At 37.2% G+C, this 25,621-nt stretch overlaps 2 protein-coding genes across 4 annotated transcripts in view; both read left to right on the top strand.

Moving 5' to 3' along the window:
• The window catches only part of vac14 (vac14 homolog (S. cerevisiae)), a 210,896-nt gene extending 207,801 nt beyond the window's left edge, over positions 1-3,095 (top strand). The window contains exon 17 of the transcript XR_012399859.1: positions 1,933-3,095. The gene's annotated coding sequence lies outside the window, so the exon portion shown is untranslated. The remainder of the gene's footprint in view (positions 1-1,932) is intronic.
• The window catches only part of galnt18a (UDP-N-acetyl-alpha-D-galactosamine:polypeptide N-acetylgalactosaminyltransferase 18a), a 135,078-nt gene that overhangs the window by 96,372 nt on the left and 13,085 nt on the right, over positions 1-25,621 (top strand). For all 3 annotated transcript variants that reach the window (XR_012399744.1, XM_009297873.5, NM_001130648.2), the window contains 2 exon segments: positions 7,055-7,150; positions 20,818-20,982. Coding sequence is in view for 2 of the 3 variants with exons in the window: in XM_009297873.5 (XP_009296148.4) it covers positions 7,055-7,150; positions 20,818-20,982 (261 nt within the window). In the remaining variant the exon portion in view is untranslated.

Here is a 25,621-nt window from a genome sequence, read left to right on the forward strand (position 1 = left end):
GTTTATGTATATAGCACATTTCATACACAGTGGTAATTCAAAATGCTTTACATAAACAAGAATAAAAGAGACAATTAAATTAAATAAAACAAGACAAAAAAAGTAAAAATTAATAAAACAGCTAAAAGCAGATTAAAATGTGTTTTAAATGAAAGAAAAACAAAAGACAGGTATAATAGAGTGGAGGAACTATGACATCAATTTGTATGCAAAAACCTGGAAGCGAGTTAGCATTTTAGCAGTTCCAGTTCCCTCGTCCAAAAGTCAATGGGTTTTTTAAATGGGATTTCAGAAAAATCGCTTAAATAAGGTTTGTGGCTACAATATACTTAAAATACTTTCACGTTTTGTCCTACGACATAAAACACATCAGTTACATCACACTCTTGATTTTTTAAATCGGTTACGCTTCTTTAAAAAGACGGTTGCTATCAAGTTGCTAAATGGGACTAAAGATGATGTCGGAGACATTATACGTCATCGAGCTGATCTGGTCTGGAGCGCAGCTCACTTGTGTTGGGCATTTGTGATTTGAGTATTTTCATGAATAGTATTTTATAGTTTGTAGTATTTTTCTAATTGAGAGTTCATATTGTGTGTAGATAATGCTTTCACTTGTAAAGGCTGTCGACTAAATTGTTGATCATTTATTTTAATTAAGCGATTTGAAGATACTGCTTAACAGCGCTGCCTGTCTCTGTCCTGCTCTCAGTAATGCAAACGTGTGAATAAATGTGTAAAAATACATGCATGTTAACTGTCATTTAAACGTGATCAAATGATGTTTCGCCGTTTTTTTCTTTGTCTGAACACATTTAACTCTGTCATAACTGTAATATTTAGACTCCTCCATAAAATGTATAGCATTTGTGACTGTATGGGCTGCTTTTCTCTGTACTTTGTGACAAAGAGTGAATATTGAATGTATCTCTGTGTCCATGATGGAACTTGCAGGCATATAGACATGTCCCTCACGTCTCATTTCAGTCGTTTGTTACTAAGGTAAACGGGCTGTGCGTACGTGAGCGATACACTTATTTAAATATGTCTTATGATAATACTATGTAGGCACATTTATACAGTACATATACTTTTTATAACAACCATAAAGCAAAACAGATGTATTTGCCACATAAAAACGGTCCAAAAGGCACGTAGGTCTATGTGTTTTTGCCTATTTATTTGTTTATAAAATATAGCGTGGATTATACAAAAATAAACAGAGAATAACTTTTTGTCATAGACATTATTTCCTAAAATAAGCATGAACAGTTACGTTAGCAGGGTGGTGCTGACGTCACGAGTCCCCCGGGGGCACTGTAGTCTGTTTATAGCCTAATGTAAGCTTTTCAGTTCTTGCGTTTGCATTAAAGATATAAAAGTGCTCAAAGTTGCATTTTCATGTGAGGATTATCATGCTGGACTAAACGTGTAAGTGTAATGAACATTATTTGAACACAGAGCTTATTATTTGCAATCTTCTAAAAGCCTATGGGAAAATCCTATAGGGATTTTATCGAGGTAACCAGTTTTATGATAGCAGCCGATTAGCCTACAAGGTTGCTTCATAGTTCCTTCACTCTACAATGCAATCTATCAGACATAGCACAGTGCTCATTCAGTAAAGGCACAGCTAAACAGATGTGCTTTCAGTCTTGATTTGAACTTGCCTAATGTTGGAGCACATCTGATCATTTCTGGAAACTGATTCCATCAGTAGGTGACAGCAGTAGCTGAAGGCTAAGTTACCCTGCTTTCAATGAACTCTTGGAATTTCTAATTTACTTGATCCTATGACCTGAGTGACCTGTTAGGTTTGTATTCAGTAAGCATATCTGTAATGTATTGAGGTCTAGGCCATTTAGTGACTTATAGACAAGTAGCAATACTTTAAAATCTATTCTGAATCTAACTGGGAGCCAGTGTGTAAACACCTGGGGCCTCATGTATCAACGCTGCGTACGCACAAAAACTTTGCGTACGCCAGGTTTCACGCTCAGAATCGCTCACGTTTGGATTTACTTACAATGAACTGAACGTGGGAATGTGCGCAGCTTCACGGCAGCTTTCTGCCTGGCGTACGCACATTTTTTGTGCGTGTCTGTTTTATTTCCATTGGCGACTCCTAGAGGCAGTTGTGTTAATTTCCTCTCTACAAAGTGTCTGAGCCTTGCAATGGCAGCTGTATGAGACGGGTTCATCTAGCAGGTATAATACCATACCATTTCCATACCATACAGTTGACCAGCCAAACATGAAAGCACAATTTGCAGCGGTCGCCTGTTTTCCCAATGTAATCTGAGCGATCTACTGCACACACATTGCTATAAAGACACTATCTGAAGATGAATTTGCAAGCGTGAATCAGAAACATTTCCATTCAATAAATGTGCAAATAAAATATGATGCACAAACTTATTAATGATTCCTACTTGTCTTTCTCGTGATAAATAGTGGGCAAAATCTGATATGTAGCGGGGAAAAAAATAAGAAAGAGTTCACCAGACACTGGATTCGAGCCGAGTTCATGCTCGAACGTGTCAATTTATGATCACATGCGTCTTACGAGGTGCGCCATTGAGACTGCTAAGGGTATTGCAACATTTTACAGATATAAACCACACTATATCTTTTTTTTAATGCACTCAGTGCGATGTTCAGACCCAACTGTGTTGACCGCATCAGCTAAACTGTCCCACTCTATTTTTTTTCTTTTGTTGTTAATTTCGGAGAACAAACTTGCAAATAACACCGCTTTTATCCGGTCTACCTCCGAAAGCAGCACCTCCATTTCACATTCTGTTCAAAGTTTCTCTTTTTGCTTGATGTTGCCATTGCCTTTTCGTTGGGTTTTGCCATTAGCATAGTCATTAGCATATTCATACGGGGGAGGAGGCAGGGAGGGGTTTTGTGCTCGTGCATGTTGCGCTCAGTTTCACGTTCATTCAGATGTACAAAAGAATATGCGTGAGATTTGGCGTACGCAGTGTTTCATACATCTGAATTTTTTTCTGCGTACAAACATTTACAGCTTTGTGCGTACGCAATGTTTTAGTAAGATTTCCACGCAAGTCTTCGTACATGAGGCCCCTGATGACTTGACCTGTGTGTAAAGGAGGTGTGATGTGCTCTGATTTCCTGGTTCTGGTCAGAATCATGGCAGCAGCATTCTGGATGAACTGCAACTGTCTGACTGTCTTTTTGAGAAGATCGGTGAGGAGTCCATTACAGTAATCCACCCTGCTGCTGATAAAAGCATGAACAAGTCCTCACCGGAAACAAAGCATCTGATTCTTGCAATGTTTTTGAGATGATAGAATGCTGATTTACTGCTTTGACATGAGTATTGAAATTAAGACTCCAGAATCACACCAAGATTCTTAACATTATTTTTTGATGTTTTACCCTTAGAGCCAAGGTACACATGGGTTTATATTTAAAGGGCCATGACACCCCCCACTTTCGGTTAAAGTCTACTTCAGAATTTTTTCAAAAGATGCATGATTAATGGGCGTGGAGCTCCGCGAGCATCGGGCAGGAGTGGGCGTGGCCAGCAGGGGAGAACGTGAGCGAACGAAGCTAGCTCACAAAATGAGACAAACCGTGAGGAGACGCATGAGTTTATAGTTTACAAAGTTAAAATGCAAAGAAATGAACAGTGCTTTAATGCCCTGCTACATTTGTTATTCGTAATTTCATATACACATAACCACAATTTATATAATTATAAAGATAAGTGTGTTCATGTAAACCCTATAAATGAGGACTTCTCCCTCAATCCCCATATCCAGCAGACTCAGTGCAGCAGGTCTCCTGACCTGTCTATTTTAACTGTTAGCCCTGCTGGTAATCTGGAGGATTTAGGCAAACACAGCAGCACAGTGATGTGTCTGAATGTGAACGAACTCCTGATAAAAAAGCAGCGTCCGCCATTCTCTAATTCTCGTGCTGCTGTCCCGACAAAAATGCTAGCAGCACACACACAGCTTTGCTGTATGATCGGCCCTGACAGGATCACGGGGAAAAACATGCAACAAACCCCGTGGATCATGGAAACATCTGCATATGAGTCTTCATGAACGGCTAAATACTGTGTGCCTGTGCCGTGGGTCTGTGACGTGTTTCACAGCTCGGGCTTGACTCTGGCAGGTCTCATGAATAATTAAGCAGCCGGCTCTTCTCATAGGATAAGAAAACTCCGCTATGAATAATAATGAGAAACCGACGCGTCATCATTGCACTTGCAGTTCTGCGCTACGTCGCCGATTTTGATCCCGCCCCAAAAATAATTTAAAACCCGGAAGCTGAAATTAGCAGACAAAAGCTCAAAATTATCCAGTTTTCCCCACAATTAAAGCTGACAGGTGCTAACATTGTCTTAACTGATGCTCAACACACACACATCTGTTAATATTAAAAAAAAAGTTTTCCAGGGTGTCCTGAACCTTTAACAAGTGTGCTAACTGCTAAGCTACAGCTACACCATTTTAACATTTAACATACCATGTGAGAAGATATGTGGTCTTTTAAATTATTCAAAGCAAAGTTTAAATATACCAATTCTTAGTTTGGATTTTGTTGGTTACATCTTGCAATTCTAAATTTTTACAATGTTTGCACATGTATTTCTCATAATGTTGAGTTTATATGCAATCTCAAAGTCAGATATAAACTCATTTGAACTGTTAAATCTTTTTTGAATTTGTCATTAATTGGTAGATGTTTTGAGTAAAATGTTCATTTGTTTTGCTTCAACATTTTGCATTGTAAGTGCTGTAGAAATAAGTGACATATTAAATTAAACTTGAATCATAAAAAACCTACGTGTGTGATGTTAAAATGACAATAAATTTGTGCTGCATGTTATTGGAATTATTTTTGGATTATTTGATTTTTTTCTCTCTGCAATATATATTACGATATAAATACAATTTCACCACATGACTTAAATGGCTCTATTTGGAAAGTCAATACATTAGATTAATTGGGATGATTTTGTATAGCAGTGTAATATAAATACATTTCAGCGGGAAAAGTTTAACAGTATTCGGGTACAGAAATTAGGGATGTCTAGATCCAATCATGTGATCTGAAATCGGGCCCGATCACACGGGTTTAGATTTGATCAGAATTGGACGTTACCTCCCGATCAGGACTCGAATATACATGTATATATTATTTTTTTAGCACATTTATAGTTATGCAGTGGCACAGAGTTAGACCTTTTTCTTGACTTTACACAGAAACAGCATGCGTGCAGCGTTACATCACTTAGTTGCAGAGACGGTAAATGATTAAATGCAGGCAAGTTGATGATGACAACATTGCTATAGAAAACAGTGAGACATGTGAACTTATGATTGCCTGCTAGAAATTTTAAGCTGAGGTGCTATTTGTTTTTACATATTTTTTATATTTACTGTTGCACAAAAGTCCAAAAGTGAATCATTTAAGTTATTTTTTACTTGATTGTTCAAGCTACCTCACCGAAGTGCTCTTTTTGTTAACAGAGTTGTTGAATGTTAAAATAACGTGAATTAAAAAAAATAAGGTAATATCCAGGATCTGTTTCTTTGCTCATCTTTATTTTTTTTATGTACTAAAAAGTATCGGATCCGATTTTGCTATCGGTAGATATTCAAAATCAAATGACTCAGACTCGAGGGGAAAAAAACCTGATCGGTATGAAAAGTGATAATAATAAAAAGTATCTATTTTTAAATTTGTGTATGTTCTCTTAATATCCTTTAAACTCTTACAATGTTCACATATATAGGCCTTAAAAACACAAGAGTGTTACAACTTCTGTCTTTAATGGTTAGATTTTGCAGTGACTCCACAAATCTCATGTGTTTTGACCCGTGGATTCTGGTCAACTACACTGCGAGTAAACCAATTGCCTTAAAAGCAACAAGTTGACTTAACAAAAATAGTGTAAGTAAACTCATTGTAACTTGGAACTGTTAAGCTGACTTAATTTTTATAATTATGCTTATTGTACTTACTTTTTTAAGTCAACTAATCCCTTTTTACAGCGTCAGGCTATTTAGCACGCCTGTTTTCAAATAATTACTGTAATTATTACAATATCACATACTTGGTGCTTCATTAAGTCTATAAAATCTACAATTATAGCCTGTTTTGAATTTAGATGACACACTGGAGTCTGGATTTATTTTACTGTATGTCATTTTGCTAGATATAAAAAAAGCTGGGGAAAGAACAAATATAATAAACATGTACTGGAAAAAAGTGATTAGTTTACATCTTTATTCTTAAAAAAAAGTACAATTTGCATAATTACAAAAATACAGTGGGTTTACTTACATTATTTTTGTAGAGTCAACTTGTTGGTTTTAAGACAATCAGTTTACTCGCTTTATGTAATAAATCACTCTTTAAAGTGTATAATCCCAACCCAACATTGCATATCTTGCGATGTGACTGATGTGGACACACACATTGCGATATCGATGCTCAAATGAATTATTGAGCAGCACTACAATAAATTATCATTTTATAATTTAATCATTTACCATTTGAAAATTCTTTCACAAATATCTAAAGCAGATATTTGTCTAAACGCAGAAAGCCTTGTCATATTGAATTAAACTCTGGCATAATTATATAACAACTCAGTCAAAATTAATAATTTAGCTTGACAGCGTATTACCACTTAGAGACATTTTTATCTGATAGATGACTTAATGTCTCATAATCTAAAATGATGGAAATGGTTTTCACTAAGTATTATTTTTTGATACCCGAGGCCTGCCGCTTCTTCATTCAGCACAATGCAAGACCAACAGAGCAGTTTTCCTAATTGGCATTCTTTTGTAGAATAGCATAATTAACATCTTTAGTGTGAAGACAAAGGAAAGCTGAGCTCTAGGGCAATTTCACACTCTGGCCATTAGCAGACAGAGGAAGAAAGATGTTTTTTTGTTTTTTTTTTGCATCAATCCATCTCGTCCTCTATGGTCCTTGCAGTTTATTTAGCATGTCTTTGTGTGTGTGTGTGTGTGTGTGTGTTTGTGTGTTTGCTTACATGTAGCTGAGGAACAGCCTGAGGCCGGATCTTTGTGTGGATCAAGGTCCTGACTCCGACAACATTCCCATTCTGTACATCTGCCATGGCCTGACGCCTCAGGTTAGTGTCCAGTCCACTGCACCTTCTGGCTTTCATGCCTTTTTCAGCCCTCAAGAGTGCGTGTAACTCATTTATATATACTGTAAGTGTTCGTGTCCAACTGCATCACGTCTCCTGCTCTCTCTGTATTGTATCTGCACAGTGTGTGATCTTAAAGGCTTTTAATATTGTATTTTTGGCCTAGAGATCAAATAGGGGAATAAAGTGTGGAAAAATAGGCTTATAAAACAGTAAAACTTGCTTTAAACCTTCAGTAACTGTGTGAGTACATGGCTAAATGTTTTAAGAACATGTTTGTTAGCTAAAGCTGCAACCTTTTAAATTTAGCATTGCTGTATGAGCACTTGGATGAATATTTAAAAACCTTGAAATGATACATCTGCAACATTTTAAGATTTAACATGCCTGTGAGCACATCTGTGAACATTTTAGAGGATGTTTGCTAACCCTTAAGTTAAAGTTTAAAGGTTCCATATACTGCATTGGTTTAATAAGTTGAATTGTTCTCTGCATAGTAGGTTTATTGGCTTCGGTAAGTAAAAAAATCTCCAGAAATGGTTTTAGAAGCTCATTTATTGCTCTGTAAAATACCCATAGAATCAGAAGGTCCATGATTGTCCATATATGGTTTGTATCGTTAATAATAAAGAGATCAGAGTAATGTTAACCTATTTTGCTTACCAGATCTATTATGGATAAAGGCTAAATTATAACTAAACTTGACAAAAGAGAGTGATGGAGATGTATTGCATTGTAATTTAAAGCTACTGTCAAAGAAAACACTGCCAGGAATTAAAATCAACCTCTGTATGAGCAGATGACAGTTAAGCTGGAGAATTTGGGAGGATTCAGCAGTCTACATATGTTTGTTAAAAAATACACATCAAATTTTACAATAAACGTGATAAATTAACAAAAGATATAACTAAACTTACCTTATGCCTCTTCGGAGTAAAGAATAATAAATGTATAATCTGTAAACCTGACATTTTGCGTCCTAAGAGCAGTTTGAATGCCCCTCGTGCTGTCGTTGCCCAGTAACGAACAGTAAACAATTTGGTGCTCGCGTTTACTAAAAAAAGTCCCACGTACATAGTAAGCGAAATGTAAACGTAAAAATATTTGTAAAATAATAGTCTCAGAGCTTTTTCATGATCTTACACCTTGATGACATGGTTGCTTGTCATGTCCGGATGAACGACCCAAATTAGGCGTACATGCAAATGCAGAGGGCATGGGTATGAGTCTCATCACAGTTTGTTTTTTCTTCTGATTGGCCCATTGCCCTAAGGGGTTTTACACTCTTGGAATTTAAATGAAAACGAGGAAAGAGTGGTGTGTGGGACTTACAAGCTGCATCTCAAATGGCACACTATACACTATGCACTCTTGCACTTACACACTCAGACGGATAGTATATGTATGTAGTGTCCATCATTACACACTTAATTTAAGCGGCTGAATGAGTGCATCATCCGGGTAATTAAAGTGTGTGAACACACTACTTACACTATTTATACTACAAAATTGGGTAGAATAGTGCATAAGTATGCAATTTGGGATGCAGCTACAGTATGCCCACTTCTATATATTGCCCTACTAAAAAAAAGTGCTTAAACTTCCAGGCTGATTTCCAGCCTGGTCTTAGCTGGTCAGGCTGGGAGATGACCAGCTAAAACTAGCTACACAAGCCTAGCCAGGCTGGAAGCCCAGCCAAAACTAGCTATGTCCAGCTTAAACCAGGCTGGTCAAGTTGTTTTTAGCTGGTCATTTTCAGCCTGACCAACTAAGACCAAGCTGTAAACCAGTTAAAACCAGCCAACCAGCTTAGGCTGGTTTAAGCTACTTTTTTCAGTAGGGTGATCTTTATTATTCTACTATGCCTTGATATACTCAGATATCTTTAATATCTAACATACCTGCATGAGCACATAGATGAATATTTAAAAACATGTGGCTAATCGTAATGATACATATACAGCATTTTAAGATTTAATATGCCTGTGAGCACATCTGTGAACATTTTAGAGGATGTTTGCTGACCGTTAAGTTGAAGATACAACTTTTTAATATCTAATGTACCTATATGCACACATGTATACATATTTAACAACATGTCTACACTACCTGACAAAAGTCTTATCGTTGATCCCACTTGTAAGAGCAACAAATTCTAACTTGACCAGTTGAAAAAGTGGCAGAAGGTTGATTTTTTTTTCAGATGAATCATCTGTCGAACTGCATCCCAATCATCACCAAAACTGCAAAAGACCCATTGGAACCTGCATGAACCCAATATTCTTACAGAAATCAGTCAAGTTTGGTGAAGGAAAAATCGTGGTTTGGGGTTACATTCAGAATGGGGCACACAACAGTAGATAGCAACATAAACAGCCTGAGGTATCAAGACATTTGTGCTGCTCACTACATTACAAACCACAGAAGAGGGCAAATTCTTCAGCAGGTTAGCGCTCCTTCTCTTACTTCAGCCTCCACATCACAGTTTCTGAAAGCAAAAAAGGTCAAGGTGCTCCAGGATTGACCAGCCCAGTCCCCAGAAATTAACATTATTGAGCATGTCTGGGGTAAGATGACGGAGAGGCATTAAAGATGAATCCAAAGAATCTTGAGGAACTCTGGGAGCCCTGCAAGATCGCTTTCTTTGCCATTCCAGATGACTTTATTATTAATTTACATCTCTGAGTCATTGTACACAATATTTATTTTTCCACTTCACCATGACTTCATATTCTACACTGTACATTATTTCTGTTAAGTGACAAGACTTTTGTTTCAGCAAATTCAGACCTTACTGTGCTAATTAAATAATTAAAGTCAAGACATGATCATATTTTATTTTGGTAAAATAAGCATCATCTAGAGGCCTTTGCCTTTCAAATAAGCCCCTTCTGACACCAAATGATCAACTAGAAGAAAAGGTATTATTAGTTGTTCCTAAAACTTGAACGACTAGACTTTTGTCAGGTATGATAATTGCTAAACTACAACTTTTTAAGTTGTGACATGCCTGTGAGCACATGTGAATGTTTTAGATCATGTTTGCTAACCGCTAAGTTAAAGGTAAACTTTTTAATATAAAAAATGCCTGTATACACTAATTACATCTCAATTTCTTTTTAAATTTATCACTGCGTTCAATGAGATTGGCATTATGTTTTCAAGCATTTTTACCAGCAGCTAAGCCACAGTTTCAATGTATTAGCATTTAGCATGTGAGTATGGGTTCATGGATAAATGCTTTGTGACAAGTGCATTTACCGTTAAGCTCCAAGAGCAACTTTTTAACATTTAACATGCCAGTACGGGCACATGGATGAATGCTTTATGACATGTGCATTAACCGTTAAGCCCTATGTGCAATTGTTCAACATTTAACATAGTAGCATGGGTACATGGATGAGTGTTTAAAAACAAGTGATAGCCACAAAGCTTAAGCTACAGTAGGTTGTTCGATCATATGATGGAAGATTTAAAAACATAGGCATTAAGCTGAAGCTACAAAAATGTAATATTTAGCATATGATCACATGGGTGAACGTTTTAGAGCAACAGCTACACTAAAGCTACAACTTTTAACAAGTTTATATCCTCCAAATCTCAGTTAGCATTTTGTTGTTTTGAGTTTCAATTTTGTAATTCCGACATTACGTCTAGTAATTCTGCATTTACATCCGGCAGTATTGACTTTTTTTCATAGATGGACTATAAAATGTATTTTATTTACTTCTCACAACAGTGAGTATATGTGTTCTCACAGTTCATGTCTTGTAATTCTGAGAAAAAAGTTAGATATAATCTCAAAACCTAAACCTCGAAATAGGCAGGAGTTTATTTACAATTGCATGACAAAGAAGTCAGAAGTTTCACAGAGTTTTAGCTTTTTGTGTTCAAACTTGGAATCTGTTTGGCTGAAAAAATTATCTTTATTTTATGCTATTTATTTTAGAGCAAACACATAAATATTGCGATATCAAAAGCTGAAATACACAAAGATTGAATTTTTATAGCTCTGCCATTCATCCCTGTACTGTTCAAAGGCTCTGCACACTTCAGTTGTTTAATTCATGCTGAAAATGTGAGTTAAAAGACATTTCCTCGTCTATGAAGATTTCTCTTTTATGAAGATTTGGCTTCAGCATCTTCTTGTATGTGCTGGGCTTGCTTTCTGTTGCAATTGATCTCAGTGTTTCACAGTGACACATTGTCAATTTTTGCAACCCATAAAGGCATCATCGTATTTTATAAAAAGTCTTCATTGTTTTATGCTGATGCCAGAAATATGAATTTTTGAACAGTTGTGCTGCTTGAGGCAATACAGTCAGGACTTTTTTGTTATTATCATGTATCATCACACCATCTTATTCTACAATAAATGTTATCCTGCAAAAATAGTGTAAAGTAAAAAAGTCGGCTCTCCAGAAAATAATTAATTAGTAGAATTACTATTATTATCATGAATTCTTAAAAAGCCCCTATTATGCATTATAAAAGGTCACAATTACAGGCCGCAATTAAAACTTAAAACACACAGTTAAACACATATTTTGCAAACTACACAAAACGAGAAAACAAATTTAATTAAACATGATATGATGCGGAGGAAGAAGAAACCATATGGTCCATATGAACTGTAACAGTTACTGACAAAGTCCCTGTCAAAGTCTGACCAAAGCCTATACATAATAGTCTCTGCTGCTCCTTCAATAGCAAACGGCTGTCAAGTCCTGCATGTTGCAGTGTAGGTTATTGTATCAAAAATCTGAAAAAAATAACTGGAACAAACACAGCACTAGGTTGGCTATAAAGTGGTATTGTTTTGAAAATGAACATTAACCCTTTATTCACGCAGCCGAATCTCCATCTGTCAGTGATGGTCATCTTCGTGTCATGATCAGTCCTGTGATAGTGTCTCTAGGGACAGGCAAATTTACATTTTACGGGCTCTATTACTACGTATTTGGTGATGTATCAGCGTCAGTGCATTCAGGCAAAAGATCCTAACCCAACAAGATTTATTTATTCGACTCTGAGTCGACTATTTTGTTAAAGAATCAATAGTTTGAAAAACAGTGCACTTTCAGATTTAAAGCTCAGCTTCATGGTGGTGTAGTCGGTAGCACGATCATCTCACAACAAGAAGGTCAGCTGGGTAGGTTGGCATTTCTGTGTAGAGTTTGCATGTTCTCGCCGTGATCGCGTGGGTTTCCTCCGGGTGCTCCGGATAAGTTGGTGGTTTATTACGCTGTGGCGACCTCAGATTAATAATAAGGGAGTAATCCAGAAATTAAATAAATGTATAATATAATATAATATAATATAATATAATATAATATAATATAATATAATATAATATAATATAATATAATAATTTCTAAGTATAGTGAAATATAATGTTTTTTTCTCTTTTTTTCATGGAATTATTGTATTAAATATATAATTTTTAAAAATGTTAAATAAAAAAATATTTAATATTATATTGTTTTATCACAAATAACAACTATTTTAAATAATTAAAACAAATTATCACTATTTTATATCCTTTAAATTAAAATGTCTATATATTTGTCTAATATATGTAATTGCATATATATTATTGTAAATATATAATATATAATTGTTATCGTAAAGTATTTTGGGATGTATAATTATATATTGTAGAACATAAATATATATATACACTCGTTAAAATATACATTTTTGAACAGTTGCAGCTGCAACATTTGAGAAAATCCAGACAGGTTTTTTCAATATGTTCACGAGTGTATTACACCATCAGGTTCCACAATAAATGTTATCCTGCAATAATAGTGCTACAAAAAGTCGGCTTTATAATTTCTATTATTATCATTCTTTCTTAATAAAATAAAATAAAATAAAATAAAATATAATATAATGTAATATAATATAATATAATATAATATAATATAATATAATATAATATATTTATTGTAATGAAAATATAAATAATTTTAAATTGTTAAATAAAAAATTATTGTTTATTATACTACAGTATATTAGATTGTGGTATCAAAATAACAATATGTAATAAAGTAATTATGAAAAAAATATTTTTTTTTATTTTTTATTATTAAAATGTTCAATTAAAATTTGAAATAGGATATATAATTGTTATCGTAAAACATTATAGGATGTATAAATATATATTTTAGAATATAATTATATACACACATTAAAATAAGAATTTTATATGAACAGTTGCAGCTGCTATATTTGAGGCAATCCAGACAGGTTTTTTCATTATTATCACGATGGTATTACACCACCAGGTTCCACAATAAATGAAATCCTGCAAAAATAGTGTTAAAAAATAGGGAGCTTTAGCCATAAAGCATGGACTCTCTGGGGGAATTGGGATTTCGACAGATTCCAGCGCTATAATGAATCTCAATAAAGAGCAATGACTTAGAACACAAGCAGGGAGGCTGTTTCTCCACCACAGGCATCATTTAGATGAGGAAGAATTGTAGATTGTGAATGTGTGTCAGAGAAATATAAATGAGAGCGAGGGAAAGAGGGAGAACGGCAGCGTCAGCATGATTTTAACTACTTGCTCGGGTCTCTTACACCTGCTGAATTCATATCCATGTGCTTTCACTTCTCCTATGTCAGTCGACACAATGGTGCAGAGCAGAGCTCTTTAATCTGTTCACTTTCTGTTCTTGCTCCTTCCAAACTTTCTGGAAGTGCTTGAGAACATGTGAATTATCACCATTGCTAATTAATTACAGGATATTGTTTTGATGTAGGGGTGACACGTCGCTCAGTGGTTAACACTGTCGCCTTACAGCAAGAAGGTCACTGGTTCGAGTCCTGGCTTGGTCTGTTGGCATTTCTGTGTGGAGCATCTGCTGAGTAAAACACATGCTGGAATAATTAGCGGTTCATTCCGATGTGGCGCCCCCTGATAACGAAGAAACTAAGCCAAAGGAAAATTAATGAATGGATGTTTTAATGTACCACGTCTGGCTTTTTGGTTAATCTAAGTCTTTTAATACTTATTATTCCTGTTCTTATTCAACTGTCTGCTGATGTTGTTGTTGGTTTGTATTTTTTTTACAAATACAAAAATTACTTTTTTTATTATATTGATGTACACATGATTCACTGTTTTTTCTGTTCTATTATGGTCCATTTTATTGGTACAAAATAACTAATGTTTCTTACACTTATCAGTGCTGAAGCTATTTTAATTGTAAAAACGTAATTGCCAACAAAAGCTATTATTTTTAACATTCTTTTTTTATTAAAAAAATCCTATTTTTACTACATATATTTTACTGTGTCGTGGTACCTGGTTTAACATCCACCCATCCACTGTCTAAAACATATGCTGGATAAGTTGGTGGTTCATTCAGCTGTGGTGACCCCTGATGAATAAAGGGAATAAGCCGAAGGAAAATGAATAAATGAATATTCTACTGTATATTGTAATTCCATTACACTTACACATACACACCACTTTACCAGCAGCCAGAATGTACTCCACCATTATTATTTTATCTCGCGTCTCTTTGCGCACTTAAACTGACAACTAAAGCATTAAGGCGTTGATATAACGTGCAAGTAGGATTCTTTAAGGGAAAAAAAGTTTAAAACCTTAAAACTTAAAATTAATAAAAGCTATTTTATTTTTATATCATACATTTATATTGTAAAAACAGAATTGCAAATAAAAGCTATTATTTTTACTTTTTTATCCAAAAATGCTAAATGTAAAATGTGTCACAATTTCCATGTTACTATAAAGCAAGGCAAAACATTCTCAGTGCTGATAATTTAAGTGATTTTGTACCAATAAAAACGGATCATAATAGAAATGCAAATCATCATATTGTAATGATTTCTAAAAGATCATTTGACACTGACCACTGGGGTAATGATGAGGAAAAATCTGCTTTTAACCTCAACAAGGAAATTTGGAACTACATTTAATAGGAAAATAGTTCAAATTCTTATAATATCCCACAATTTCACAATTTTTGCTGTATTTTTTATTAACTTGGTGAGCAGAATTGATAAACCATCAACAAACTATATTTTTCAAACTGTTGACTGGTAATGTATGTATAAATGGTAATGTGTGTATGTATATATATACACACACACACACATTTTTTATAAATCATAACAAAGACAAGTTAAATTACCTATTATATATTAAAACTATTATGTTTAAACATAGTTAAAAAAGAATTACAGTTTTAAAGGAGAGCTAATAATTTTGCCCAATTTACATGAAATTATAGATCAGTTATTATTCATATTATTCATATATTGTTTATATGAAAATGTACTACATATATTCTACTGTTTATTCTAAATCAATTACACTTACACATACACACAACTTTACCAACAGCCAGAATGTATTCGCAGTAATGTTATTTCATCTCACGTCTCTTTGCGCACTTAAACAGACACTTGAAGCATTAAGGCGTTCTGATATAATGTGCAAGTATGGGCGTATAGATCAGTTCTCGTGCTGCTGGATGTGTTTTATCTTTAATGGGCCGTTAGACAATACCTCAGCTCGGCGGATGAACACTCAGCTCAGGGATTTGAGCATGTTGGAAATGAAGCAACGACACAGCTCACTTTTTCTTTCACTGTGACTCTCACATTCATTCAGCAAAATGAACATTGTTCCTATACAACAGCCATAAACCCTCTTGAAGCAGAAATGGTGTTTAGTGAGTCCCTGCAAGCTCAGTCCTTATTTTTATCTCTTTTTTCTTTATGTTATTCCCCATCTCATTTCAGCTCTCCATCTTTTCCTTTTTAATTCAGTCACAGTTTCAGACCGCATCAACAGATCCTGAAAGATGTGCATTGTTTTCGTTTTGAATGAACGATTAGTTGTATAATGTGACCATTGAGATTTGTGTTCGCAGAGATTTTCATGTCAAGGTGCCCTGCACAAAAAAATTATAAATGTTTGACTTCTTTGCACTGGTGCTTTTACAAAGTCAAACAGATCCGATTTTGACTGTAGACTTTGGTTTAATTATCGTAAAAGATTTACCTTGGCTGGCAGCTAGCTCTCTGTAACTTTCACATGGTCACACACTGAAGTTAAGCAGAGTTGTGTCCGGTCAGTACCTGGATGGGCGACCACGTGCGAGAGCTAGGTTGCTGTTGGAAGTGGTGTTAGGGAAACCAGCCGGGGGTGCTCAACCTGTGGTCTGTGTGGGTCCTAATGTCCTATATTGATGGGGACTTGGCTGCCATTTAGGCCGAAGTGGCACCCTTTTTTTCTGTATCTGTAAAAGCTAAAATGTCTTATTTTTACTTTCTGTATCTATTTGAAAATGAAGAAAATGTAGTCTAAGGACAAACTTTTGTTTTTATAAATTAATGTTCATTTAAAAACGTTTACGATTAACGTATTATTTTACTGTCAGAGACGAGCAGGTTAAAGCTCACTGAATCTGCTGTTAATATCCAAGGTGACTTATCATCATGCCTAAAACAGAATTAAATTATTAAAGTGACGATCGGGCGCGGGTCGGGTGCGGATACGTATAACAGATAAAAAATATATGTGGGCTGGTGTCAGGTGGATGATTAGTATGAAGCCGTGGATTTGGGTGTCATTTTAGCTGAACCGCGCATCTTTATTGGGGATTCTATACTGCTCAGTGAGCCCCGACTTTCGGCCAAAAACCCCAGGATGCCTTTCGAAACAGAGTAGGGGTTTAACCCCGGCATCCTTGCCAAATTTGCCCACTGGCCTCTGTCACAAAAAAACACTGGCAAATTTAAAAAAGATCTTCATTGGTTTGACAGCAAACATGTTGCAAATCCTCACAACCAAAACACAAGAAAGAAAATGTGTTTTAAATTCTCACAATAGGGACAAATTAAGAAAGCATCCTTTATTTTCTCACAACACATCAGAACAGGACGGAAACTAGCAAAAATGCTTCAAGGGGACCCAAAAAACTTGACAGACCCAGCTGGGATTTGCTTATTTTGCTGTGTCTATTGCTCAGTGAAGTTAGGTGATCTTTAAAAGGTTTTTATTATTATTATTTTTTAACATACTGATTACATGAGTCTCTTGTCTTTTGTATAATATTAGCTTAAATAAGCATAACCTAAATAACCGGGTCTATCACGATTTTGGGTCCCCTCGAAACATTTCCGTTGTGTTCCATGCTATTTGCATGTGTCGTGAGAAAATTCAGCACATTTTGTTAGTTTGTTTGCATTGTGACGATTTGCAACACATATGCTGTCAAACTGATGATCTTTTATTAATTTGTTGGTGTTGTTTGTAATTGCATGTGTTTTCCTAAACTGCACAATGTAAAGCTCTCTGAGTCACTATAGGCATCCTTACTTTAGTCTCAGCATAAAGAATGGCAGCTTTCAAAAGATACCAGAAGATCTGAATCGATTTGCACCTGAAGAGAAGAGCAGAATACACCTTGTTCTGTATCAGATATTCCAAAACAGATCGTAACGCAACTTTTGAATCTGGGCGGTGTACAAATGTGTGTTTTGAGAGAAGTTGGCTTCGGCACGATGTGTCTAATCAATAATATTGTTAGCACTTTTCCAAGCTCAGGCTTTTGATGTGAAATACCAATCCATCCAGACACTGAAGAAGAAAATAACTGTGGGCATGTTGCATGAAATGAAATCTTTCAGAAAGGGCTTGTTTTTTTGGTTAAGGCTGGGGTTTTAATGGATCGGGGCTATTGATTTAGGACTCGGTCCAACAAAATGTGCATTCAAAGCGAATGTTGAATATCTGAAAATTCTTTTTGTATTTGTCGAATACCGTCAGACAGTGTTCACATATGGAAATAGGAATAAATCCATTTAGTTTGAACCAGAATTAATAGAAACCAAAGAACTCCTTTTTTGTAAAGGGAAAGTTAAACTTGTAATTTTGCAACTACCAAAATGACTGTAGTTATGGATATATCACATGAAAATCATTATATTATGTGTGATGTTGCATGAAATTAAAAACTACAATAAAAATTGGCATCTTAGTTCTTTTTGCATGTATGGAAGTTGTCAAATTAACAAATAGAATAACTAAACCTAACTTGGTCAGTAATTTCCGCTTAAGTTAACTTTAAAATTCTGTGTTTCAACTATATTTTACTCATTCTGTTTGTACATTCAAAGACTATAGAATACACAAGAAGGGTCACTCGTATCTTTTTGAATGGGGAAAAGTGTAACTATCAATATGGTGAATAAAGCCCTGCCTACTAGTACAGGAGCCAATCATCGGTAGCTATATGGTGAAATAAAGCCCTGCCTACTAGTACAGGAGCTAATTATTGATCGCTATAGACTGACGATACTCTGGGGGAGGGGCTTGGACCAGATGTTAATTTCCACCGATTTTGTTTGATTTGGACATTGAGTTGTTGTATTGATTCGTAATATGAAATTCAGACGTAAGCTTGGCCAGCAATTTTGGAGAATTTGATGTTTCATCATGCCAATAGAATGCCCGATCATACTGCCTGAGAGGTGTTTCAAAGATGGCGGCCGAGTGAAATGACTTGCCCTAAAGGGACTTTGGTACATTTTACTCAAAAAATGTAGCACTGATTTGAGTAAATTAACTCCAAATGTTGCAAAACAACAAATAACCCCACAAATAAACCTGACTACAAAAGCAATCCATCATGCATCCCTAGTGCATGATGGGAACACCAGTATGACTAAGTAAGGGTTATTCTGCTTTGATGTTCACTTAATGAGTCAATGTAATAAAAAAACTTGATAACAGATAGCTAAAGATAACAGAGCTGAACTTGACCATATTAAGCCTCATTCACACTACAAGCGACTTCTAGCGGCAAAGCGACAAGCGAAATTTCAATGGAGAGTGAGCAACTTCCGACGACCTTCGTCTATGTGAGGGACAGCAATCACTGGCGACCAGGTGGACGTGTCGATCGACGCAACAAAGTTGATGCCTCATTCACTCTAGCGGCAGCACTCTTGCTGCCCGTCGCTGTGAGTGGTGATCTACTGCAAACGCAGGTCTGTGTAGGTCTACAGCACAAAGAATACAACAGACCTCTGAGCGAGCTGAGAGAGGATCACGTAAGCTCTACTGGTGCTCATATTGGCTGTCGCTCAAGAAAGTCAATGTATATTTGCATAATGTTGAATGATTGTAAACTTTGTCCTGTCGCTCAACACGCCCACCTGGTCGCCAACAGTCGCTGTCACTCGCGTAGACGAAGGTGACCGGAAGTTGCTCACTTTGCCGCTGCGAGTCGCTCATAATGTAAATGAGGCTTGAGCATCCTTCAACTTTATGCAAATGAAGAGCAACCTTCTTGAGCAACAGCCAATAGGAGCACCAGTAGAGCTCACGTGATCATCTCTGGGCTCTTTCAGAGGCTGGTTGTATTCTCCATGCTGTAGACCTACACAGACCTGTTTGCAGCAGGTCGCCACCCAGAATGACAGCTAGCTACAAAGTCGCTGTTATTGTGAATGAGGTTATATAAGCACAAGTCACTCCTTCCAAAAGCAAAGACTATATAGTATTCAATAATCAGTATGTCAAAAGACTTGTTGTCCAAATGCAAAGTTTAATAGTACTACATCCACTGGGATTCTGCAGCATATGATGGACAACTCACAACTGATGTGCAGTCTATCCATATTTCATTTATACTACCTCCATATTAGCTCTAAATCAGCTGTCCAATTACTTAATGCTTTTACTCGCAACTTTTACTCGCAACATTTACCATAGACCAGTCGTAAGTGGTTGTGACTTTTATCTTAGTATTTTAATGTACTTCCAGCTAAAATGGAACGTTAAGTAGGAGACGGGGCTTTCTTTTGTGTATCATTCCCTAATAGCAAACTAACCGTTAGAGTGTCATTGTTAAGAATACTTTGGCTTAAGCCATCAAACTGATATCAACAGTGATAGACCAGCACTTTAAACACCAAAGAAAATGTCTTTTTGTTTCAGGAATGCAAAAACAAACTATTTTTTTTCAGTGGATTACCTTGCACTTATTAATTGTTAACCTAAATAATTAAAATCTGTCTATATAAATGGCAAATTTTGATCTCACATGGACATTCATATTTTCCAGGGTCTTTACACATACACAGAAAGAAAACAAAGAGACTTGTGTTATCAATAGTAGACGGTCCCATTAGTAGATTTTTATATAAATGGACACATACATTTCTCCATCATCAGCAGTGTAAGCGCACTTTAAGTGCTCTGTTGATGTAGCCCGTTGGCATTCAGCCCATGTTTAAATGGTGGGTATAAATTAACAAATGAGAGTCGTTCGATAAGGAAAAGTTATTCTTCTCTCTCAAGCCCATTAGGATGCAATCCTAGGTATCAACATTGGGATTTGAAACTGAGCCAAATCGTCTTAGAGATTTCACAGCAAAAACACAATTATCGGTCATGAATAATTCATTTTAGGGGTTGTGTAATACAGAGCTGAGTAATGCGCTGCCCAAACAGACACTCAGACGGCACAAATAAATGAATCAGAATGCTAAAAGATATGTCATGACATTACAAATGTATTGTTGTTTATGTATAAACCCTATGCTTCAGCGCTTGAATTAACACAATTATGTGTTTTTCTCTCCTGTTGTTTCAGAATGTGTACTTCACAAGCTCTCAACAGTTGCATGTCGGAGGATTGAGTCCAACAATTGATGATGATGACAACAAGTGCCTGGTGGACGTGAACAGCCGACCACGACTGCTGGAATGCAGCTACGCCAGCAACAAACATATGAAACTCTCCTGGCTTTTCACCCAGGTATACAATCGAGGGGGGCTAAATGAGCAGCAGAGGAGTTCTGGAGAAATAAAATGAGGCATGGAGGACAGGAAAAGACTAGGGATCTCACAAAATGGCGTAGAAATTTGTGTATGCCACTTTGCATACAAAAAACTATATTTTTGTAACTTAAATATATATTTATTCAACTTAAATATTGACTTTATTAAACCACTTTAAATCACAGAATGGGTTAAAATCATTAATGAATACAATATTATTTATTCTTGCATAAGTTAACTTTTAGGACGGTTACTATATAAAGTTCTATAAATGAGACCCCAGGCCTGGAAAAATGTATGTTGTTGTTTTGGTTTTGCTTATGCTTACTTTTGTTTTGCTATTTGTTTATTTTTTGAAGTATTAATGGTTCGTGTTTATTGCCAAGCAAGTTTTTGCCTTTGTGACTTTGTACCATTGGTACTGAAATTTGATCAGAAAGAAGAATTCAGTGCCAAAGAAACTTTGCCAGTAAGAGGGATCACGCATGACTGGCTTGTGGGTGGGAACGGGCAACCCATGGGCTTTTATTGGAGTGGGGTTGGAGGAATAGAGCGGTTCATGCCCACCAAATTGTCATCTTTAAGGGGTCAAAGGAGTATAAATTTCATACCAAAATCTGCTGACATACGCACCTGCTGCAGGACACCCAAACTTGGAGAAGCTGTCACCCATTCACAAGGAAAACAGAAGAGTGAAGCTTTCCCAGTAGAGGAGTATTTGGGCTTCTCTGCAGTGGGTTCAAGATGCAGATTTAGTTTGTCTCTCAATTATGTTCCTCCTTATCCCATAGCTGATCATTGTGGTGATCTTGTGGTTATTTCATGACTAATATTTCCTAAAGCCTGGTTTATACTTTTGCCTCAAGTGATCGGCTTGACCCATGGCGCATACAACGGGCATACTTCTGCATGCTGTTTCTTTTGCTCTGCAATAACACTTTTGAAATGCTAGTTGGCAGTGAGGTGTTTATGTTCCTCTGTGTCTAGTTTCTTCTCTGGTGTTTTGTTTTTTCTGAACGCTTACTTAATGTACAAGTGGCTCAAGCTCGCTTATTTTGAGGCAGGAACCGGCAGACGTGCAACAACTTTAACCATGAGGTAAACACAAAAAAAAAAAACTTTCCATTCTGAGCTACTTCTTGAGATTCCACACTTGTAAAAAGTCGCTGCATCGGGCTCGCCCAGCTTTCGGTCCCGCACACACTCGTCAATGCTACCAAGTCGACCAATCACAAAGCTTGCTCTACGCGTCATTGCGATGTGTAGTTACACTTTTTGAGAGGTGCACGTCAGCGATGCTGACTGCCCTTATTTTGAGGCAGGAACCGGCAGACGTGCAACAACTTTAACCATGAGGTAAACACAAAAAAAAAAACTTTCCATTCTGAGCTACTTCTTGAGATTCCACACTTGTAAAAAGTCGCTGCATCGGGCTCGCCCAGCTTTCGGTCCCGCACACACTCGTCAATGCTACCAAGTCGACCAATCACAAAGCTTGCTCTACGCGTCATTGCGATGTGTAGTTACACTTTTTGAGAGGTGCACGTCAGCGATGCTGACGGCCCTTATTTTGAGGCAGGAACCGGCAGACGTGCAACAACTTTAACCATGAGGTAAACACAAAAAAAAAAACTTTCCATTCTGAGCTACTTCTTGAGATTCCACACTTGTAAAAAGTCGCTGCATCGGGCTCGCCCAGCTTTCGGTCCCGCACACACTCGTCAATGCTACCAAGTCGACCAATCACAAAGCTTGCTCTACGCGTCATTGCGATGTGTAGTTACACTTTTTGAGAGGTGCACGTCAGCGATGCTGACGGCCCTTATTTTGAGGCAGGAACCGGCAGACTTGCAACAACTTTAACCATGAGGTAAACACAAAAAAAAAAACTTTCCATTCGGAGCTACTTCTTGAGATTCCACACTTGTAAATAGTCGCTGCATCGGGCTCGCCCAGCTTTCGGTCCTGCACACACTTGTCAATGCTACCAAGTCGACCAATCACAAAGCTTGCTCTACGCGTCATTGCGATGTGTAGTTACACTTTTTGAGAGGTGCACGTCAGCGATGCTGACGGCCATGGCGAGGGCTATGCGTCCACGCGCAGGCCGCGCCGTAGCATACTAGTGCGCTTGATGCAGAAGTATAAATCAGCCTCAAGATGTGAAGTGATGTTGTGATGTCTGTTGTCTTCAAGGGCTGGGAGGAGTCCCTACCATCTTCCAGAAGCCAGGGCCTAATGACATCTGCTGCCATGGGTAGAGCAGTTAGAGCAAGCAGCAAGGGAGCTCACTGTCAAGCAACCAAAGTTGGAGAAGTTATTGTTGCCTATAGCGTAGTTAGTTAGTTAGTAAGATATTATTTGTCCCCTAGGGGCAATTCAATTCATAGTGCATACAAGTAGCCTATGATATAATTTACAAATACACATACAAGTACATTCATATATTTACGCACGTACACATACGTACACAAACAAACTACATACAAACATGTACATACACACATACAACAAGACTTAAAAGGAAAAGTTAAATGTAAAGATAAAGACAAAACTAATCTATAATTAACATTTATCAGCCGGACCACTCTAGGAATAAAAGCTGCTTTCCTCATTTGATTTCTGCAACCTAGTTAACAAAGTCATTGTACTGATGTAAGCCACTCAAACTCTGAAAACAGAGCATGAGAGGAATCCTGTACGATTCTTAGTGGCAGATTTAGCCATGGGCAATATGGGCGATTGGCCAGGGCGGCATCTTGCTAGGGGTGGTGTGAACAAAAACAATGTAAGAGTGGCACAATCGCCGTTTGCCTAGAGCGCCAGTTCAGCTTGCTACGGTCCTGCCAATCCTGTAGGCTACTCCCAATGTCTGCTAGTTGCATGAAGTGTTAAGTAATCATATTGGCTGCTCTATCATTTTTTAGCAGACTCTTGTAATGTCCTTCAACTGGATCCTGGGTTCCAGCTCTGAAGAGTTATTGAATTGTTAGGGAAAAAGAGTGAAGCTGTTTACAGAGTACTGTTGCCTAGAATTGCATACATAAACTGCTGGAGGACTAATGCCATTGTGTTCAGGAGACAGATTTTGGCCCTTCTTATCCTTCCACCTCCTTTCTCTGAATTGCCTGTTGTTAACCCCATTGCTGAGGTGAATCTTGAAGGACGAGCTGGCGAGGATGTGATTGTGTGACTTGCCTTGAGGAACAGAATGGTTTACGCTTACATCTGACATATTGTGGAGTGGTGTCTGTCATCTCCAAGGGCTTGGGGGAGTCCTGGCTGCTCATCAGAAACCAGGGCCTGATGACATCTACTGTCATGGGTGGAGCAGGGAGAGTGAAGAAGCAGGAAATCACTGTGAGTGCCTAAAGGTTGAAAAGGTGTTGCTATCTACAGGGGAGGCAAAGGAATGAAGCCTCTGCAAGAGCCAGTGTGTTTAGGAGTGGAAGTTTGTACCTTCTTATTCCTCCACCTTCTTTTTGTTCCTTTCTCTGTCCTAGGCCCCATGTAACCATGCCACAATGGCCAGTGTAAGTGTGTACCACAGGTGTAGAAGTTGATGTGGGGTTGTAGGCTCTTTCTGAAAACATAGCCCTATATACATTTTTGGATATTGCAAACTATGCATGTATGTCAGTCGACAGCGGCCTCTGGTGGATGTACATGAGAACAGCAGGCACGAATGGCACACAAGAAAAATTTGAGATCTGAAAAAGCGTACACAGCGGCCTCTGGTGGATTCACGAAAACAAAAACTGCAAAAAAACGTAGCTTCTGGGACGTATTTTGTGATCTCCAAAAATTTTTATAGTAAATTTACGTAATACGAATGAGCCTGGGTTGACACGTTGCAGCGACACGTAGCACAAGCTCTGTGATTGGTCAGCTTGGTACTGGTGATAAGCATGGGCTGTAAGTGTTTAATTGTCGAGTCCCGTGAATAAGCTGCAGATGGAAACCTTTGTTTAGTGTTTACCTTATGATTAAAGTTGTTTCACGTCCGCAGGTTCCCACCTGAATGGGCGAATTTTAGCTACTTGTAGTGTTCAGAAAAACAAAGTACCCGTGAAGAAACTTGACACAGAGGAACATAAAAAGCTACTGCCAGCTAATGTTTTGTAACAATAACACAAACAGCATGCAGAAGTATAAATGCACAGCTTTGCACAAGACAGGCACCTTGGGTCACGCCAATCACTCAGTGCAGAAGTATAAATCAGCCTTATATAGCTGTGTGGAGTACATTTTTTCAGCTCTCCTCTCTTTTGCCTCATCCTTTAATCTCTTTTCTCTAATAGAGGCTTTGGCACCAGATTTGGCACCCTTTTTTCCAAGCATTGTTGGAGGAAATAATGCATTTAACAACACTGCAATCCAGATTCCAAAGTAATACAAAATATTATGCATACAGAAAGCTAATGTTAGCTGCATTTTCTTTTACATTTTCTTTTCTCAGCCTCGTTGAAGCATAGCACTACTGTGTGTCATAGCTAATTTATTCCTTCTTTTAACTATTTCAAATGAGAAACTCTGAGGGGGCTCTCACACTTGGTTCAATTGCCTGGACTGAACCAAAGTTCGATTGTCCCCCCTTGCCACCTTCTCGGTTGGTT

The sequence above is a fragment of the Danio rerio genome, chromosome 25, assembly GCF_049306965.1.
Source record: "Danio rerio strain Tuebingen ecotype United States chromosome 25, GRCz12tu, whole genome shotgun sequence".
Classification (NCBI taxonomy): Eukaryota; Metazoa; Chordata; class Actinopteri; order Cypriniformes; family Danionidae; genus Danio; species Danio rerio.